The 20,297-nt window shown below is 38.9% G+C and overlaps 3 protein-coding genes across 6 annotated transcripts; 2 read left to right on the forward strand and 1 right to left on the reverse strand.

Moving 5' to 3' along the window:
- Nucleotides 1–7,314: 7,314 nt before the first annotated feature.
- LOC126626887 (DEK domain-containing chromatin-associated protein 1-like) lies at nt 7,315–11,826 on the reverse strand. 2 transcript variants are annotated; one of them, XM_050296282.1, is made up of 11 exons: nt 11,002–11,826; nt 10,887–10,920; nt 9,921–10,000; nt 9,744–9,803; nt 9,504–9,611; nt 9,343–9,423; nt 9,176–9,256; nt 8,262–8,772; nt 8,015–8,112; nt 7,895–7,925; nt 7,315–7,807 (listed from the first exon to the last, which is right to left on the reverse strand). In XM_050296282.1, the coding sequence occupies exons 1-11, from the start codon at nt 11,482–11,484 to the stop codon at nt 7,617–7,619; spliced, it is 1,758 nt and encodes a 585-aa protein (XP_050152239.1). In that variant the 5' UTR covers nt 11,485–11,826; the 3' UTR covers nt 7,315–7,616. The 2 variants fall into 2 exon arrangements, with proteins under 2 accessions (XP_050152239.1, XP_050152238.1); XM_050296281.1 differs by having other exon boundaries at nt 9,504–9,614; nt 11,002–11,825.
- Nucleotides 11,827–12,953: 1,127 nt separating this feature from the next.
- LOC126626893 (60S ribosomal protein L7a-2-like) lies at nt 12,954–15,827 on the forward strand. Of its 2 annotated transcripts, none has more exons than XM_050296290.1 (7): nt 12,954–13,104; nt 13,861–13,908; nt 14,017–14,218; nt 14,685–14,854; nt 14,975–15,103; nt 15,197–15,289; nt 15,400–15,827. In XM_050296290.1, exons 1-7 carry the CDS (start codon nt 13,102–13,104, stop codon nt 15,529–15,531), a joined length of 777 nt encoding a protein of 258 aa, XP_050152247.1. In that variant the 5' UTR covers nt 12,954–13,101; the 3' UTR covers nt 15,532–15,827. The 2 variants fall into 2 exon arrangements, with proteins under 2 accessions (XP_050152247.1, XP_050152246.1); XM_050296289.1 differs by lacking the exon at nt 12,954–13,104 and adding an exon at nt 13,711–13,755.
- Nucleotides 15,828–16,217: 390 nt separating this feature from the next.
- On the forward strand, nt 16,218–19,224 carry LOC126626888 (SWI/SNF complex subunit SWI3A-like). 2 transcript variants are annotated; one of them, XM_050296284.1, is made up of 7 exons: nt 16,218–16,416; nt 16,620–17,167; nt 17,265–17,759; nt 18,029–18,198; nt 18,315–18,361; nt 18,553–18,716; nt 18,897–19,224. In XM_050296284.1, exons 1-7 carry the CDS (start codon nt 16,329–16,331, stop codon nt 18,912–18,914), a joined length of 1,530 nt encoding a protein of 509 aa, XP_050152241.1. In that variant the 5' UTR covers nt 16,218–16,328; the 3' UTR covers nt 18,915–19,224. The 2 variants fall into 2 exon arrangements, with proteins under 2 accessions (XP_050152241.1, XP_050152240.1); XM_050296283.1 differs by having other exon boundaries at nt 16,219–16,416; nt 18,860–19,224.
- Nucleotides 19,225–20,297: the final 1,073 nt, after the last annotated feature.

Below are 20,297 nucleotides of genomic sequence, written 5' to 3' on the forward strand. Positions count from 1 at the left end.
GCGACATGCTGCACTCTCTCCTCCACCACATGCCCAAACTTGGGTGGTCCTCATAGCCATCCAGGTCCCTTAATGGATCTGCCTGATTATATACCCATTTGACACCTCTTGTAAATTTGGTTTGTGTTAATGAAATCTCTCTATTGTTGCTTATAAAAAAAAAAATAGTTAGCCCTACTTTGGAATGATATGATATTCTTATAAATCGTAATCACACGCCTCTAAATTTTGCATCAAACTTGAGTATTCTACCACCGAAGCTATAAGTTCGTAGCCTAATAATAAGAGATTCTTCATTGTTTTTTCTGCAAGAAATTGCTTTAGATTATAGGAATTTGTATATTAAACACAAAAATATACCTAGTTGGATGGAACTTTTCAATCAAACTTTAAGTAACACAGGGTTAATTAACCATGTGGAACAATTCTTTGCTCAGCTAAAAACTCCACCTTAAAAGTAGGCAGATCAAATTTCTAAAAAGGATAATGTTGACTAATCTGTAGATTTTGATAAAGTGAACAAGTGAAAAAGAAAAGGACAGGAAATCTGGACATCCTCAATCATAATGTGAACCCAAGACTCGAGTTTAAGGGAAACACCCTAATTAGTTGAGCTACAAGCTTCACAATATTTGTTTTTTAAAACAACAAAACTGAGACCAACTACTTCTTAATGTTTTGGTTTTCTCATCTTAACCATATTTTAAGAGATTTCAAGTTCGAATTCATTTCTTGCTGGTAACGAAACAAGAATATCCGAAACCGAAACACGTATGCAGGAGTGGATTACCAAGATTGTAAGACTAAGAAGGTTTTAGGAGAAAATAGTTGAGAGTAAACCAATTTCTTAGAAAAACTCCATCTAATTATGTTTCGAGCCGGAAATAATGCAGATGGTGAATGGAATTAGGTTTTCTGTTCTCCGTTTCGGATTCAGGAAACACCAATGTTGGTGCTTCTTCTTTACAGTAAGCTCAAACGCTTTGTCACTGATATGCCCTCATCACACACAAGCATCCTTGTAGTAGGTATTAACTTAAAACACCTAAAGTGAATGACAAATGGTTTCCTCAGATTCTGCAGATTCCATTTCGGATGGGAGGGAACACCTGGGGCTGTATATTATCTGCTCTGCAGCTCTTTAGGGTTTGGTTGATACTGTTGGGGTGTGTATAAATTTTTTGTGGTGTAAATTGCCTAGTTTTTGGATTTAGTGTTTGCTACCATCATTAATTGTTATTATTGCTGCTGAGACTGGTACTAATTTTTTGTGTAGCTGTTTTTATATGACGAGGTCTCAAGTTCGAATTCTTTTTCTCTTGATAAAAAATTAGCGGCATTGTCATTTCTAAACCACATGCTAGAAACTAAAGGCCACGATTGAAGGATTAAGAAAATTTAGGGAGAAAAGTCGATTTCTAAAAAAATCCATCTAATTTTGTTTTGAGCGGGAAATGATGCAAATAGTCCATGGAAATTAGGTCTTTGTAACCAAATCAAAAGGCCAGAAAGAAAAAAGTAGGGAAGAAGGGAAGGCCAACTAAGGGCATATGAAACCTACTCGTATTAGAGCGTCATCATTCAGTAGCATGTTAATTTTTGCATGTCTAAATAATATTCTCTTAAATAAATAATGGAGACCTTGTGTTCAATGAAAAATATGTACAATTAAAAACATATATATTTCATGTTGACCGAAAAAGCTCGTCAATCGACAATTTTAAGTGAGATGTAAAATACCCATCGTGATCAAAAGATGTGAATAATTGATGTAAATTTTCATCTTGGTTACACCTCAGAGAAAGAAAGCAATAAACTCTTGAGTTTTAGAAAAGGTTGGCCCATATTCTTTTTCTTTTCTTTTTTTTCAAACAAAGCGAGTAATTTCATCGAAAGAGAAAGGCTCATTACAATAACATCAAATTCGCCAAATAAAATGGGGATAGTCAAAAGCCCGATTAACAAAGATGAAAATAAATACACTACCCTAATCCTCATCCCGCACAGCCCGACCGCCACCGAGGTTGGCCCATGTTCAAATTCTTGCTCCATAACGTTACCAAATTGTTAACTTAATCCCTGATTTGAAAGATTTTGTTGCGGCTTGTCCAAAGTTATAAAAGACACTAGATGCTAGACTGAGGTCTAAACAGACTAACCGGATTTAATTAAAGTTATTATATTTTGTGTAAATAAGTGTATATTTATACTTAAAATATATATAATTTTATTATATACTGCAAAATAAAATGACATATATATTATGAGCTATTGAAATATAATGAAAATATGGGAAACAAACATATAATATGTGTTCATTTAAGTATTCAACAAGTCTTACAATTTTATTGAAAAAAATAAAATGCAAAATGAAAGTTATCTATTTTCTATCTATGTGAGTTGTTTGTACCATACTTAGGGTCTCCGTATTTAGATCTCGTATAAATACTCGAGGGACTTAAATGTAATTATGTAATAAATGAAGGGGCAAATATGTAATAAGTGAAGAGCCCTTATTCTATAAAATGACTCGTCACTCTCCTCATTAAGGAAGGCTCTCATATTCAGAGCAAGCCCCATCCCCTCTCAAAGCCTCACTCACATTACAGAGGCTCTCTTCCTCACAATCCTCTCAAAGAAATACAATATCAATGTGGACGTAGCCCAAACATTGGGTGAACCACGATTCATCTTGTGTTATTTACTTTCTTGCAGATTCACAGTTGGATTTACATTGTTCCAAGACCCTTCCGGTTTTATGCATCAACATTTGGCGCCATCTGTGGGAATCGACACGAAAAGCTATGCCGGTTTTCTCTCAATTTTTCATCTCACCACCATGAAACCTTCACAACCTCACCACTGTCCATTGTGGATCTGCAAAACCGAAGAAACAACCAAAACTCTCTCTGCCTCTTTCTTGCTTCTGATCTTTTTTACCTCTTCAAACAAAACACAACACACACTTAAATCCAATACATTCTCTAAAGAGACGAAGATTCAATACAAAACCCTTCATTTCTTCACAAGCTCATAACCTGAAAATGACAAAGACCATCAGACCACTGAAGGCCACACTCTACATCTTGCTTGTAGCCATCGCCCTTGGATTTGCCAGCTCAGCTAGGATCATTGACGAAGTGCAACTCGATGAGTCCAGTCTAAAATGGTCTCACAAGCTAACACATCACCTGCAACGATGCTGGCGCCGACTTCATCCAAGCGTCCGCCCCCAGTCTCTCAATCCGAGATGCTTTGGACCCTAATGACGTCTCCGATTGCGTCAAGGAGTTTTTAGCATTCGACAAGACCGTCAGCTACTCTGGCCACCAAAACGCAATCCTGGTTGTCCAGGTCACCAAGCTCAACGACGCCGTTTTCATCGGATGATTCGTCAACCACGCCGTCATCGACGGCACCTCCTTCTGAAACTTCTTCAACACCTTCGCCGAGCTCTGCCGAGCACCAATCGTCACTTAAATCTCCTCCAAAACCTCAATTAATGTTTGTTTGCCTTGTGCATCTCAGGCCTGACGGGTCATGATGGATCCGAGTGGCGTCGACCCGTTATCCTTCCACCGTCGAGAACGGGAAATGATCGTTGCTTTGTGAAGCCAGCCTGACGCGGTGCCCTTCACTCTAGGAACCAGGAAGCCCAGGCCTTCACCAAGCTCCACGGCCCAACTCCCAGCTTGGAATGAGCGAGCGAGAGAGAGACATGGATCCAAACTAGCAGAGACCAGGAATTCTACCAAATCGAGGAACCAGGAAGCCCATGCCTTTACCAAGCTCCACTCCTTACCAAATCGAAGAACCAGGAAGATCGATTTGTTGTTCATCTTCCTGAACCATGGAGTTATAGCGGAAGATAGGTTTGTGAAAACCAGAGGAATGCAGCTTGTTTTGAACGGAGTCTCGTACTACAGAAACAGATTCAATGCGTACTGGTTGAGGTACATGGCGACTGACCCTTCTGAGAGGGAGAGTTTCATCTGCCTTTCGAGAGGCTACCAACAATGGGCTCACAATTGCAAAGACTTGGGCTTTCGCCAATGGCGGGTCCTACTTTGCCTAGTCCTCGTCGGAGCTTTCCATGCTCTGTGAAGGTAACATCGGCAAGTTGATCTTACTGGAGTAAAGAAAAATAAAAAAGATATGAGAATAATGGACAAGAAGTAGAAAGCAAGCATGGCTACCCACCCACTCCATTGTCTAAAAAAAGGGCACGTTGTCGACCACCCACATGCAAAAGCAAGGAATAAGGGGAAGCTTTGCTCTGCGAGAGCACATGGGAAAGCAAAAGCAGAAAGCAAAAGAAGATAAAAAAAAGCAAACATAATTGCAATGGTGATGGCATGCAGAAGAGGAAATTAAAGGCGTGACCCATTTGAGCAGAGGGTCGGATTTATTTTTGAATGATGTAATTTATTTTTCTTATCTTTCGGAGATATTTGTATAACCCCATCAGAGGGTTAAAAAAAATGACAAGCCCAAAATAATGGGCTGCAATGTTATGTGGAGGGCGAATGCCCATATGCCCAAAAGAGCCAAACCCTCTATTATCACCAACCAGGTGATCAAAAGTACATCCAGTACTATAAAAAATTATTCGGCAGCCTGCCGCTATTACCACAAACCAGGTGATCAAAACTACGCCTAATACTTCAAAATTATTCGGTAGCCTGCCGTTATTATCACCAACCAAGTGATCAAAAGTACACCCAGTACTCCCAAAATTATTCGGCAGCCTGCCACTATATATTATCAGCAACCAGGTGATCAAAAGTACGTCTAGTACTCCCAAAATTATTTGGCATTATACCGCTATTATCACCAACTAGGTGATCAAAAGTACGCCCAGTACTCCAAAATTATTCGGCAGCCTGCCGCTATTATCACCAACCAGGTGATCAAAAGTACACCTAGTACTCTAAAAGTATTCGGCAGCATGCCGCTATTATCACCAACTAGGTGATCAAAAGTACGTCTAGTACTCCAAAATTATACATGAGCATCACTCATGTCAATCATACATAAACATTCATGAGCATCATTCATGTCAATCAGCTTCGAAAGCTTCATTTACAGAGCTCCAGATTCGAGAGCTCCAACTTCAAAAGCTTCATTTACAAAAGCTCCAGCTTCAAAGTTTCACTTGCAAAGCTTCACCTGCAAAGCTTCAGTGCAGGGTATACAAAATACTTGGGCCTTAACTGGGCCTCATGAAAAATACTTGGGGGACTTAGCCTATTATATATGTACTAAGGAGGGAGCCCTTATTCTATAAAAGGGACTCCTTCACTTTCATTAAAGAGCGCACATTCTTCATGTACTGAAGAGCGAGCCCTTATTTTATAAAAGGGACTACCTCACTTTCATTAGAGAGTATCGTCGCCATTTGAGCAACCGCCTCACCGCGAGCATCACTCCTAACCCATCATTCATGTATTGAGGAGCGAGCCATTATTCTATAAAAGGGACTCCCTCACCATCATTTGAGAGCATCAACTCTAGCCCATCACTTATGTATTGAGGAGCGAGTCCTTATTCTATAAAAGGGACTCCCTCACCTTCAACGCCACAAGCCGAGCCAACCAAGGCAACATAAGCCACAAGCAGAGCAGCCTCGCAACATGTGCTACTTCTGGTTGAGCATCATTTCAGATTGGGCACCACCTCATATCGAGTATCAGTCATAGACGACATCTAGTTACTTCGGCCAACACATGGACTGAATTTCAAGTCTCCAGCCAAAAGACTCTCTTGACTGAAGACTTAGGGGACTACTGTTTGTACCATGCTTAGGGCCTTCGTATTTAGATCTCGTATAAATACTCGGGGGACTTAAATGTGATTATGTAATAAATGAAGGGGCAAATATGTAATAAGTGATGAGTCCTTATTCTATAAAATGACTCCTCACTCTCCTCATTAAGGGAGGCTCTCATATTCAGAGCAAGCCCCCTCCCCTTCTCAAAGCCTTACTCACATTACAGAGGCTCTCTCCCTCACAATCATCTCAGAGAAATACAATATCAGTGTGGACGTAGCCCAAACATTGGGGTGAACCACGATACATCTTGTGTTATTTATTTTCTTGCAGATTCACGGTCGGATTTACGTTGTTCCAAGACCCCTTCGGTTTTGTGCATCAACATGAGTCACAACCTAGGCGGGTGCCTAGGCGGGTGCCTAGGCGGTCTAAGCGGGCACCTCAGTAGGTATAGGCACCATTTTTTAATTTTCAAACGTCTAGGCATTAATCGGAGCAGTAACTAGTTGCCTAGCGCCTAAGCGAGGCCTAGACAATGCTAGGCGGAAATTTTTAGAACAATGGGCTTGTCCATGTGTTTGGCCAACTTTGTATGGTGACGACTTTAATCGCTATTATGGGACTCTTATATGCTATTATGCACAGTTGGATGAATGGAGATTGATTATTTCCTAATATGCGTTATGCATGTTCTTGTCTAGATGCAATGGGTTCTATGGCGGCATGATTTTGATTTGTGGTGGTAGTTATGATTCATTTAGGGGTTTGGATTGTTTTGATCTGTGGTTTCGAATATTAGATATGCTAAATTTTTTTTGTTGTGAGTTTATTAGTTGTTTTTGCGGACTTGGCCGCTTTAGTTACCCTTAGGCAGTGTTGCTTTTGCAACTTTATTAAGATCCATGTCTTGTATAGGCAAGAAAAATTTCTTTCGAGCCAAACTAGATATATTTTTGCTCACCACCCTAAAGTGGTGGTCAGGATTATCGTTAGATGAATTTGGTTTAATCTATTTATTACACAAATCTCAATAATATAAACTAATCTAACGTAATCAATATGGTAGTGATCATAAGAACTGACCCGTGCTTTGTATAGGAAGTTTGGCCAAGTCAATTCTTAAATACTGAAGAGATTAATTAGTTTGAATTGACTTCTCACTTCCTTCCATTGTCTGAAATCGTTTTTAGAATTGACTTCTCACTTCCTTCCATTGTCTGAAATCGTTTTTAGAGATTAGGTTCATAGAATTAGCCCTCCAGGAAACTTTCATGGCCAAATTTCATATTTCAGACAAGGCAGGCAACCGTCGAGCCATGGAACCGCAAAGACGGTTTCATGGGCTCGTCAAGCTCAACTGTGTCCGCCCAATGAACTCATGCCCCAACCAGATTTGATCAAACTTTCCAGCATAAGCTTTGACACTGGATTTGCTGATGAGAAAATCTGTATCCATCAATATGAAATCGTTGAAGTCTCTAAACTCCGATATCATCTCAATTAGTGAAGTCAAAGAAACTAAATGAGAGGGAATGCAGAGATTAAGAAAAAGAAACCCACTTACTACTCTATTAAAAGTGAAAACTAAGTCATGATTACAGCTAAACAACTCTTATAGGAAGGGGTTTAACTTAAAAAACGAAAAGAAAACAAACCTAACATATGAATTTGCGGTCAGCTCAACACTACAAAGAAGTTAAATAATATGGTACAGGACCCGGGCATCCCCAAAGGTATCGATTCTTAAAAACTGCTGATGGCGCACACCTCTGAAGAAAAGTAAAAATTACTTGGTTAATGCACAGCATGAGATGGTCAAGTATAAGCTCTGGCCAACTATGATTTAAGCATCATCGTTGTCCTTGCCATCGTCATCCTTTTCTTCATCCTTGTCTGACTCATCACCAGCTTCCGCATTCTCCTCTGCTTCTTCTTCGCCTTCATCTTCCTCATCAGTCATGTTGTTAATTACATCTGTAATTATTGCCTTCACCTCTGCTTTTCTATGCATCAAATCAACACTGAAGTGGATACCTGGGAAGTAGATCACGATAATACAGTTAGCTGAATAAAAGAGTAGGTTACGAAAATAAAATTGAAGCACACAGAAAGGAACCTTACCAAGTTGCCTGAGAATGTCTGATAAAGTTGCCTGCACAACGTAAATGAGAAGTGTTTAATAACAGAACTAACGCATCTTCAACCATCCACTCAATGTCATGTTGCAATAATGTAACTTACAGTATTGAAGTCCACTTCCTTCAGAATATCAACAATTACTGCATGCATATCATCTCTTGTGGGCTCTGGCTTCGGTTTCTTGCTAGCTTTCCCTTTTCCTAGTTCATGCACGAATTTGATACAATCAAAAGAGAAACTCCTAAAATTCTGAAGACATAAGCATTTTATGGAAATGATCCACAAGCCGATATTGAAGTCTCAAACTAAGTAGGGAGAATCCACAGCAAATAAACACACAGAAAATCACCTTGATCCTTTGCTGGAGCCTTGGCTGGGGACTTGCTTGACTGTTTTTTGCCAGTGGCTTTTTCCTTGATATCCTTTGGGTTTTCCTTCTCAGTCTTCTGTTTTTTCGCTGATCTCTTTGCTTTAGTTGTTGAGCCAGAAGCTCCTTCAGCATCAGTTGCACCTCTTTTCGAAGTAGAACTAGATTTCTTTGCAGATTCCGTAGGAGTTTTTGCAGATTTTGCTGGGGTTTTCTTCTTAGAAGGTGTTGTTTTGCTACCAGCTTTAGCCTTTGAGCCTTCTTTTACAGTCTTTTTGGATGAACTTTTTGGACTCGAAACCTGGTCCTTTGGTTCTTTTTGCTCTTCATCATATTTCTCTTCGGGCTCACTTTCTTCATTAACCATATTGTGGTCATCATCTTCACCAGAGTCATCCTTCACATCTGAAGTTTCAACTTTGTCATCATCCTCCTCTTCATCAGCTTTGGATGACTCCTGCTTTTTGTCAGAATTGGGTGTTTCTTTTTGTTTCTATCAAGAAAGAAGGCACAAAGTTAGACTACAAAGTATCAACATGAGAAGAAAATGCATGACCCAGTGGCAAAGCCATATGCATTGCAATACATCATCAAATGCAAAGTGCATTGCCAAAGTATCATAATCAGAGTATCAATGAGAATAGGAGAAGGTTCAACAAGTAAATCGATCTAATCAGCAAACTACAGGCAAACAAGAAGTAAATAATTATTTTTCTCTGAGTAGAATACTTGGGTATACATCCATGTTACAACACGGAGCACAACTATGCATTTAACAAGGGATCAATAAAAATAAGAGAAAATGGAGTAACTAATGCATCAGGAAAAAATATTCCTTCTACATTCATGGCATTGGTGAGAAATTCATAATTTAATATTGACTAATGAATACACACCTTGGCTGATGTTTCTGGTGATGCTTCCCCAGAACCTGCAGCCTTACTCGGTGTAGCCTTCCTTCTCCGCTTTTGCCCTTTCTGAAACTCAGAGATGAACCATGAGTTAACAAGCAATGTGAAAATGCACATAGAGCAAGTAAAAAACAGTGGGAAAGAAACAGAACCTGTTCCTTTTCAGCAAGCAAAACATCAGTTGTAGCATGTGGCGACTCCAAGAACTCCAATAACTTGACAGAAAGATCTTCCTATAAGCACAGCCTGTCAGATTAGGGATCACCCATCAACTTTTTCAAGCAATACAAAAAACGTTTCTTGCAATATTTACCTTCTTTGTAGTGCCCTTAACCGGAATATTAAGTAAGTCACAAAAATCCATCAACTTCTCTTTAACACATTTATCAATTTTTTCCTTTACCCTTGCCCGATGTTTTTCCTGCTGCAAACAGATAAAAACAAAAGAATAATAAGAGTGAGCGTTGCAATAATATTGCACCGCGTGAATATCCAAGAAGACCCTGCAGAATATGCAAAATTGATCAAGGGGGTGAGCATAAAACATTAATACCTCATTCTCAACCCACACATAACCTGAAAACTGACTTATATTTTTCTTTAAACTATGAGGCTGCACAAGAACATCAACAATTAAAACACATCAGAAGATGATAAGACTACCACAGAGAAAATGAATAAAAAGCACCTGAAATCACTAAATAAAAAACAGACACAAACATAAGGTCACCTTAGCTTTTTTTCCAAAAAGAATTGTGTGAAGTAATTGAAGGTTGTCATCTGCTTTTCTCTTTGACATCTTGAAAGCCACTGAAACAGTTCAAATATCAGACAAAAATAGGCCAGGCTGCGGTAACACAAAATTTGAAGATAAGTGAATAACAATTTATATGCATACTATATTAGTTCTCAACATACAACATGAGCTAGTAACTTCCACCTCACAACAAATAATTATTTTTTGGACACGTGAAAATGTGTAAGAAATCACGATGAAAATGTGACAACTCTAACTAGAAGAACAGAACAAACAGCAAGATGAAACTCATAACACTAAAATTTTGATTCTTGTTTTCCAACTTATTTATGTTCATTGTTTATGGATAGTACATAGCAGCCAGATGAACATCACTTCATTGGTTGTATACACTCTAGGTTCAACTCTCCATCCAATGGAAGTTCAAATCAAAGAAAGCCACTACACCTTACAATTTAAAACCAATTAAAATCATCAAAACAAATTTTTGTACCACCACTTCGCTTGTTAATAACAATGAACGTTAAAACGTTTCCCATATCTTAAATGAACTGGGTAGTTCACGTAAATGTTAAATTGAAGCTAAAACAGAACCACTGTCATATTACACATGAATCCAGGTAAAATAACAAATGAACTACAAGCCTACAAGGAATTCAAACTGCATTCTTTTTGCTGGATCAATGAGAGAAGCATTCAAGCATCTAAGTCGAACTAGTGAACTTAAAGCATCCACCACATAACATGTGCATGTAAAATTTCTGCCGAAATCTAAAACTAAGATCCACTACAACAACTTATGATTCAATAACACTAGACGGATGAATCGAAGCCAAAAGTACCACGACAACATTCAGTACCACTATATTTCAGCAATTCAACCATACCACCAAACAATTTAACAAGATCAAAGCTTTTGAAAACTTAAGCAAAACGTACCATTTGGGATATTCTTAAGTTCTGTACCGTGACCCTGAAATCAAAGAAAACAAGCATAATTCAAATTAGACCAACAAGGAACCAATAAAAAACGCAACTCTTCCCACCACCATACCTTCTCAATGCTAAAGGATTTAGTCCCGGAAGACCGCCCACTCTCTGGAGCTGAGTAGCGCTCAACTAGCTTCCTCTCCCTTGTGGGCCTCTCACTCACCGGAGTCACCGCTTCCTTCTCTTTCTTCTCCGCCTTAGCTTCTTTACTCTTCTTCGCAGCCGAGTCCCTGCCTCTTTTTTTCGACTTGGTCTGGTCGTTCTCCACCTTCTTCAAGCTAGCCTTTCGACCCCTCGTAGTCTTCTTCGGAGTTTCCTCACTCTCTTTCTCCTTCTCCTCTTGGCCTTCTTCAACAACTTTCTCCTCCTCCTTCTCAGTCACCTTCTCGGAAGCTTCCGAAACCTTCTCCTTCTCCTTCTCTTCCTCTTTCTCTTGCTCCTCTTCCTTAGCCTCCTCCTTCAGGTCCTTCTCAGCCTCAGCCTCCGGCTTCTCCGCCACCGGAGCGTCGTCCTCGGGTTTCTTCTCCTCTAGGGCTTCGGATGCCATGGGAACCGAACAGCAAATCAGGGATCGAGGGTTCGACAGAGAATTGTTAAAACCCTATATTCGTGGGTTTGGGAAATGGAAACCCTAGAAATCACAGAGCTGGGAGGGGGTACGGTGAATCTGAATCTGAGGGACGGGTGGTGGAATTTAGCAAATTAGGGATTTCGGAATTTGGGGGGAATTGAAAAATCTGGGGTTTTAATTTTGGAATTTTCGGGGGAGATTGGGCGGGCTGTGGAATTGTAAAGGGAGGGAGGGTTTCAAAATTTCATGCCAAAATTTTTGAGACAGCGGGGTTCTCTGTCTTGGATGAGGATCCTTTTCGGATACAGCGCTTCGAGAATTTTTCAATTAATTTGTTTATTGTATATTATTTAATTAAAAATTATTATAAATTTTTTTATATAAACTAAATATAAATATTAATAAAAACGATAATATACAATAAACGAATATAATTACAAAATTCTCGAAATCATCACAAAAATGATCCAAAAGGATCTCGTTCCTCAGTCTTTTTACTACTACTACACTCCTACTTGTCAGCTACTCAGTAGGCTCCCAAAAAGTTATATAGGGTGTTGATGATGTGGTCAATTTGGTCATTGTGGGTTGGAGATTCCTCATTCTTGAATCTTGATTTCAATTTTGTGTTTTCACGATCACGATCGGATCTTGGATGCATAAGTAAATGTTTTCTAAGCACTTCGGTTGGGAGAACAAAACCAGCAATTAATGTTGTTAAGGAGTTTTGCATAAGTTATTTAAGACTGATGTTTCTTACGTTTTTTAAAATTGTAATAAGTAAGTTCATCGTCTAGTAAGACATAATTGAAGTTGTAACTTTTTGTTGTAATTTGTGTTGGGCAAGCCTGATATGGCTTAAGCCATTTACATTAGACGATGTTGATGTATTTAGTGAGTCTCTAAAAAAGAAAACAAGTGATTTTGTAATAATTGAATCCATCTGTTTCGTTTGTCATTATATGGACATCTGATTCTTAAAAACAAGTTTAGGTTTGGATTCAACGAGAAAAATAAAACGAATCACCTAACAACATCTTTTCACAGGCCAAGAACTACGAGATCGCCCCTATGATTATGCAATAACAAAGAAACCGTCCCATACAAGCATCTTTTTTCATGTTTTCTCTAAAAGTATGGTGAAAATTGCAATCAATATAATTTTCCTAATCCTCTCGTCCCGAAAAGGAAGGACGTGAAACTCCTTTTCCTTTTTGCAATGATTAGAAGGTTGAATCTAAGAAGAATGTTTGACAGATAAATTACCCGTCTAAGTTATGAATCTATGATTGTCTCCACAAATGTTTAGTGGTCAATGGCCCCATTTCATATCTTCTATCTCAAAAACCATATCGTCAAAAAGATAAAATAAGGCCCACGATTGGGGCCCGCCCCAAAAGCAACACAAACCCAAGACGAACGGTCCCGGTAGATCCGAACCGATCCAAAACTAATCGGATAAAAACCCAAGTTCCGCAATTGGGCCACCTATATATAGTTCACACTCAGCGCCACCCGAGGGCTTCCGCTTGGTTTTAGGGTTTCATTCGCCGTAAACCCTAGAAGGCCACTGAAGATCTCACCAACCCGAAAATGGTATACTCCAAACCCTAATTTCATCTCCTTCTTCTCGAATCTTGTGCTGTATTCGGCTATTTTTCAATTGTATGTATGTCTGCATGCCTGAGGCCTGTATTTGCTGATTTCTCATTCGTTGGTGTGAAATGTAGATTATCAGGTGATCTCTGGGCTTGAAAATTGATTTAATTAATTTAAAATATAGTGTTTGTTCGTTTTAATTTGTATGATTAAGCTTATCACTTTTGATGTTTACATTTGATGAATGTATGTCTCTGTGTGTAAGTAATAGTGGGATTGGTAAAGAGTCTCACTGAAAAAAAAGAGATTTGTAGTTGAAATAATAATTTCTTAAGGGCTATGTTGGAAACCAGTTGCTGAGAATTTGTTTTCCGAAAGGCGGAATACCAGGATTAATTACGATGTGGGAGACCCCCGTAAATGTGTATTTAATCACGATATGGGAGGCTACTAGGTGCTCACTGTGTTCGAAGATTTTTGAATTATGAATTTTAATTCATTTGTTCAACCAATTAAATAGAATTCGAATGTTTGTTTGTGCAGCTTTCTGTTGCCATTTTTTGTTACAAAGATCCGTAAATGTAATGACTTCAATCATTCACGGAACACACGTTTTGGATGGCACTTGGGTTGTCTCATTTGCAAAATGTGATTTGTTTTCAGACCATTAAACTTTGGGACATGATCAGAATCATTGCTACTTTTTGTTTGGTATCATTTTTTTTAATTCACTTATATTGTTTTGTCTTGCAGGCCCCGAAGAGAGGTGTGAAACCGGCAGCACTTGCCAAGAAGAAAACTGTATGTTCTATCACTCTTGAATCTTTCATTTGATTATGAAGTTGCAACTTATAAAAATTTGGATGTAACTTGTGTGTTACTGAATATTTCTCCAATTTCTGTCTTTAGGAGAAGGTTGTGAACCCACTGTTTGAGAAGCGTACCAAGCAGTTTGGTATCGGTGGGGCTTTGCCTCCTAAGAGAGATCTACACCGATTTGTGAAGTGGCCCAAGGTTGTTCGTATCCAGAGGAAGAAGAGGATCCTTAAGCAACGTTTGAAGGTCCCACCAGCACTTAACCAGTTCACCAAGACTCTGGACAAGAACCTCGGTATGACCCATTATGATTGCTTGATTGGTTTGATCAAGTAAGTAGATATGTAAATTCTTAACATTTCTATAAAATGTATTGTTGGGTAGATGAACATACCTTCACTTCCTACTGCGTACACCTCTGGGACTGAAAAATATTTTCCAACACTCCCGGTATTCTACCTGTATGCCCCTTATCACGATTCTTGGTGAACATCCTGTTGCGTATCTGATTGCTATAGTACACATTAGTATTGATGGTTGAGTCTTTGATATGTAGCTCTGCAATTACTGATTTTAGTGCTTCCGCTATAACTATTCCATTCGTGTTCATTGTATGCTCTGATAATAAGAAACTTAGAAGGTGGAGTTGTAGAGGAGGTCTCAAGTATTAAATGATTTTTACTACTGTTTTCAAACCATATCTTTTTGTGGATAAACTCTTACACCACAGACAATTCTAATATTTGTAACACTGCTTGCAGCTACAAGTCTCTTCAAGTTGCTTCTGAAGTACAGGCCCGAAGACAAAGCTGCAAAGAGGGAACGTCTTCTGAAAAGAGCTCAAGAGGAATCTGAAGGAAAAACTGTTGAGGCAAAGAAGCCTATTGTTCTGAAATATGGACTTAACCATGTCACCTACCTGATCGAGCAGGTTGGTAATACATCATTTTAATCTGTTCCTTCTAGGTTTCAATGAATGAACCTTGACATATGTCATTAAGTTATGATAACTAATAAGATGGTTTCCTGTTCTTGGTTGTCTTCCTCGCAGAACAAGGCCCAGCTTGTTGTTATTGCTCACGATGTGGACCCTATCGAGTTGGTTGTATGGCTTCCTGCCTTGTGCAGGAAGATGGAGATCCCATACTGCATTGTGAAGGGGAAATCCCGTCTTGGAGCGGTATAGATCTGTAGTTTTGTCTGTTATTTTTTATCAAACACATGATTGTATGTCTTGCGGAAGATATTGATGTGGCCACTTCTTTGCTGACAGCTTCTCCACAAGAAAACTGCCGCTGCACTTTGTTTGACCACCGTTAAGAATGAGGATAAGCTTGAGTTCAGCAAAATTCTGGAGGCTATCAAGGTATGCTAAAAGATTGATTTTTTTATTTTTACGTTGTTTAACAAATTTATCCGTCACAATGTGTATATACTTGTTTACCTCTCATGAATGTTACTTTTTATGTGATCTAGGCCAACTTCAACGATAAGTACGAGGAGTTGAGAAAGAAGTGGGGAGGCGGTATCATGGGTGCCAAATCACAGGCCAAGACCAAGGCGAAGGAGAAGCTCTTAGCAAAGGAAGCCGCACAGAGGTTGAACTAAGAGTATCTTCCAGCGTGGAGGGTGCTCGTCGTTTGGTTGTCTTTTGTTCTTTCGAAACTAGTCTGTTCGCCCCCTATTATCACTTACAAATCAACGTCAACTTTGTATCGCTCTGGTTAGAGTGTGGATGTGTTTTTTTGATAGACGTTGTAGTATCTATTGTTTGTGTGCCTTTGAATCCTTGACCAATAGTTATCGGACTTAATACTCTAGCATCCAGAGTTGGTGTTATGAGACGGGTGAGAAAGAACCTGCTGTACAATTTAAAGAAAATTGTAGCAATGTTTTCATAAAAATCCGTGATCTTTGGTTCATTAATTTAAATTCATAAAAACGTGCAATTATGGTTCTTTTTGTTTTTCCTGATAGAATTTTTGTTAAAATGAGTTATGTTGGCAAAATTATTGCTACAATCGGATTAAAGGGATCATTAGAGAAATGATGTAAAAGTTGAGAGATTGTTTCTTTAATTGGGTTGAAGTTGAGAAACTATTGTTACAATTTTCTGATGGGAACTGTTATTGGTACTCTAAAAATCTTATTTCGCATTCCTCACAAGTGTATTTTTTTTTAATTATAAAAAATTTGGAGTGCAAAAAGAGATTTGTGGAATGCTAATAACAGTTTCTTTTCTAATTTGGTTTTCCATATTTACTCTTGATTCAATCTCTGACCAAGCCATTGATCGAAGCACAAACTATTGACATTAGACAGAGAGAGAGAGAGAGAGAGAGAGAGAGAAATCATTCGGACCCAACTCAACGACACGACTCGGCTCAATTACCTGGTCCGAAGTTATGGAACTCGCTCCACACGACCCGGGTTCTAATCCGCTCCGACCGGACGAACCAGAGCTCGACCTCTACTCCATCCCACGCCACTCTAGTAAGTCCCCCATCGCTCCCCCCTTTTCCTCTTTTCAAAAACCCTAGCATTATCCCCATTTCAAAACCCTAATTGCTAGTTGCTCCTCCCGTTGGAACAATCTCCGCATTTGGTCACCTGGGTCTGTTTAAATTTGATTAAATTGCTGTTTAACGTATGTGACTGAAAAGGTCTGAGCTTTTCTTTGATTTGTTTGTTGTCAGGCTGGTTTTTGTGGGATGAGATTCATGAAAATGAGAGAATTGCATTGAAAGAGTATTTTGATGGGAGCTCGATATCTAGGACTCCGAAAACGTACAAGGACTACAGGGATTTTATCATTAGTAAGTATAGAGAGGATCCTTCTAGGAAGCTCACATTCACTGAGGTTAGGAAGTCGCTTGTGGGTGATGTTAGTTTGCTTCATAAGGTGTTTAATTTTTTGGAGAAGTGGGGGTTGATTAATTTCGGTGTGAATTCGGGTGGCGGAGGGGGTTTTGTGGCCGGGGGTGAGGAGAGGTGTAAGGTGAAGGTTGAGGATGGAGTCCCCAATGGGATCCGAGTGGCTGAAATGCCGAATTCCATTAAACCCATTTTGCCAGTTTCCGGTCAAGCTAAAGTTGGGGACGTTGGGGGCGGTGGAGGTGTGAGTAGAATTGGGTTTCCTCCATTGGCATCATATTCTAATGTTTTTGGTGATTTGAAGAAGGAGGTGTTGGTTTGTGGAAACTGTGGTGGGCATTGCGATTCTGGACACTACAAGTATAGCAAGGTATTTTTTGTTCAATTTATCTGTAATAAATCTGTCCCTAGCTTTCTGTTCTGTAACTTAATAATTTATGTATCTGTTTGAATTACTATATTGGCAGGGTGATTTTCTAATTTGTGCAAAGTGTTTTGAAAATGGAAATTGTGGGGAAAACAGATTGAGGGATGACTTCAAGTTAAATGAGGCGGTTGAGAAGAGCGGTAATCATGGAGCTGAGTGGACTGAATCAGAAACCCTATTACTTTTAGAATCTGTTTTCAAGCATGGGGATGATTGGGACCTTGTTGCTCAAAATGTTCAGACCAAGACCAAATTTGATTGTATCGCTAAGCTCATTGATCTACCTTTTGGGGAGCTTGTGTTGGGTTCTGCCTACAGAAAAGGCAATTCTAGTGGCTTTAGTGCTAATTTGGACTGCTCAAAGCAAGTTCAGTTATCTTCATCTGAGTGTCAAGAGACTATCATAACCAACGGTCAGTTGCATGAGCAGACGGATGACAGCAAGCAGAATGGAGACACTTTGAATGAAGGGCCCCCTTTGAAAAGACAGCGCACTGCTTCTCTTTCGGATGCTAGTAGTTCACTGATTAAGCAGGTAGCTAACTTTCTAGCCCAATAAATAAATTTTAAACTACAATGGTTATGAGGGATCTGGTTAAGTTGCTAATGCTTCGGCATATCTTGGCTGGAAACATGTACATACAATTATACATGCATGCATCAATGAGGAAAGATAAATGTGGAGATTGATTTCATTATTTTGCTTCTTTGACCTTTTTTTATGACAGTTCTTTCATATTATCGTTATCATATGCTAATTATGGCGTTTTATTCTATTACGAAATATTAATGTTGTTTCATTAGGTAGCTGCCATATCAACCATGGTTGGTCCACAAATTACAGCTGCTGCAGCTGATGCTGCCGTAAATGTGCTTTGTGAGGAAACCTCATGTTCAAAGGACATATTTGATGCTGATGACGATTCTCTTACTAATGGCTTGTGGTCTCCTGCTAAAAACTGTGAGACAGAGAGGTTATCTATCTACTGGAATATGCTTTTCCCACTGATGCTCCAGATATAGTTCTTTTTGTTGTTGTATTGTGTTTGGTATTGCAGTTCTGAAATTTCCTGTTTCTTATCAATTTCAGAGACCAAGATGGGGATTCGGAAATGAAGGAAAAGCCAACCGAATCAGGTACTTGCAGTAAAGCCATTTATATGACATGATTTTTACAGTTTACTACAATCAATTTGGAATAATGACTAAGGGAGAAGTTTATACTGTCAATAGTATTACATATTTTGCTTAACTAGTGTTAGTATTTCGTGATTGTTGTTTTCAGTCCTAACCATCTCTATTTGAATTTGCGTTTTTATACTTCTCAGAGAGTCAGGATGCACTCTTCAGAAAAGATGACATACCTCCAAGTTTGCAACTTCGAGCTGCCATTGGAACAGCTCTCGGAGCAGCTGCCTCTCACTCAAAATTATTGGCTGATCAGGAGGATAGAGAGATTGAATATCTGATGGCAACCATAATTGGGACACAGGTATATTGTAGTTCTGTATTCTTCTGGTTTGGGTTCCGTACCTTCATCTCTGTATTCATCGTAGTTTTTCTCCCCATTTGCTGCAATTCTTGCTGCGTATAAACCTATTCCTTTCCCCTTTTTTGTCATGAATGTTTATGTAGATGAAAAAGTTGCACTTCAAACTGAATTACTTTGAAGGTCTGGAGCAGATCATGAAGAAGGAACATGCTCAAATTGAAGACGTAGAAGATTTTCTCGTACAAGAACGGATTAATGTCTTACAAAGAACATTTGACTCCGGTGTACCTAGATGGATGGGTCATCCCTCAATAAAATCTTGAAATGCTGCTTGTATTATTAAATGTACAGTAGAGTAGATTAGAGCAGGATGTTTCCTTTGTATCTTTGGGTGATTTCTAATTCTTGCTGATGAGGTTAGCAAATTAGGGTTGAGGAACAGAACAACTTTGTATCAATTAGGATCTTATCATTTCTTCAAATGCTAATGTTCTAAGATTCAATGCAATTCCATTATCTTGCTTCTTATGTGGTGTTTCAGAAATGACTATAGGCGAGACGTTTCAGGTTAGATATGTCCAACGAGCCTGTTGATGCTCGCGTTTTAATGCTAAGTGCTGGCCGGTAGTTGAACTGTATATTAAGTCAATTACGTATTGTCATGTGTATTACATTGATGCCTATGCCCGCCCTATGGTTTTGGTGTTGAAAACCTCCCTTTAATTACAGTTCGGTCCAGTGTTCATTGTAGCAGGAAAAGCAGAGTACCAGAAAATCATACCAGAGCTTGTATTTTGAATGACTAGGATATCACTTTGATGAGATCCTCAGATGCTGTTTTGAATGATGAGGACATCAATGTGGTTACTAAGGTCGATCTGAGTGATTTTAATCGCATTCAAACCCTTTATCATGTTATTATTGCTCAAAGCACCCAAGGAAACAACTTGAGTTTATCTCGACACCCCTTAACTGATATGGCAGCAAACAAATATAATGTTTAAGACGAGAAAGATGGTCCGCTCGACTTGTTCTCGAGAAGTCTATGAACAAAGGAAACTAGGCAAATCTTTGCAATTTTCTTTTATTCTGAGTGGTCCATAAAATCAACGGTTATATCTTGTATAGAGATCGAATGAATCTTTGCAAATGTGAGATCTTGCATAAAACTCATATCACTAAGTGAGATACATCGAGGTTAAATCTTGCATAAAACAAGTATAATGTTTGCAATGCAATTAAAACTACAAGGTCGATCAAATCTTTTCTCACGTAAAATCTTGATGAGGGAAAGATGGATGGATACCATTAAAGAAGAAAAGGCAAGAGTCTTTTGGCCTCAAAAGAACGGCATTTTTAACATACCATGTTTAAAAGACAAGAGTCTTTCGGCCTTAAAAGAACGGTGTTTTTAACATACCATATTTTAATATTAGCCATAAGAGTCAGTACACTGTCCTAACCAATATTTACTTTGTTATAAACCTACAACTATTCTTTGCTACTAAGGACCATCAGTACAAAGCAGTTCAAACCTCCTCCTCTCATTAACCCTTGCAATGAAATCATCAGCTCTTTGGT

Source organism: Malus sylvestris, chromosome 6 (genome assembly GCF_916048215.2).
Source record: "Malus sylvestris chromosome 6, drMalSylv7.2, whole genome shotgun sequence".
NCBI lineage: Eukaryota > Viridiplantae > Streptophyta > Magnoliopsida > Rosales > Rosaceae > Malus > Malus sylvestris.

Excerpts from the sequence above, each read along its gene's own strand:
- LOC126626888 (XM_050296283.1), top strand. The coding sequence starts at position 16,329 with ATGGAACTCGCTCCACACGACCCGGGTTCTAATCCGCTCCGACCGGAC. Across the intron at positions 16,417-16,619 it reads CTCCATCCCACGCCACTCTA|GCTGGTTTTTGTGGGATGAG; the intron begins GTAAGTCCCCCA and ends GTTTGTTGTCAG. Across the intron at positions 18,717-18,859 it reads CAACCATAATTGGGACACAG|ATGAAAAAGTTGCACTTCAA; the intron begins GTATATTGTAGT and ends ATGTTTATGTAG.
- LOC126626887 (XM_050296281.1), bottom strand. The coding sequence starts at position 11,484 with ATGGCATCCGAAGCCCTAGAGGAGAAGAAACCCGAGGACGACGCTCCG. Across the intron at positions 9,804-9,920 it reads TTTTTGGAAAAAAAGCTAAG|CCTCATAGTTTAAAGAAAAA; the intron begins GTGACCTTATGT and ends GTTCTTGTGCAG. Across the intron at positions 7,926-8,014 it reads AGGAAGTGGACTTCAATACT|GCAACTTTATCAGACATTCT; the intron begins GTAAGTTACATT and ends TACGTTGTGCAG.
- LOC126626893 (XM_050296289.1), top strand. The coding sequence starts at position 13,726 with ATGGCACTTGGGTTGTCTCATTTGCAAAAT. Across the intron at positions 14,855-14,974 it reads TCACCTACCTGATCGAGCAG|AACAAGGCCCAGCTTGTTGT; the intron begins GTTGGTAATACA and ends TCTTCCTCGCAG. Across the intron at positions 15,290-15,399 it reads AAATTCTGGAGGCTATCAAG|GCCAACTTCAACGATAAGTA; the intron begins GTATGCTAAAAG and ends TATGTGATCTAG.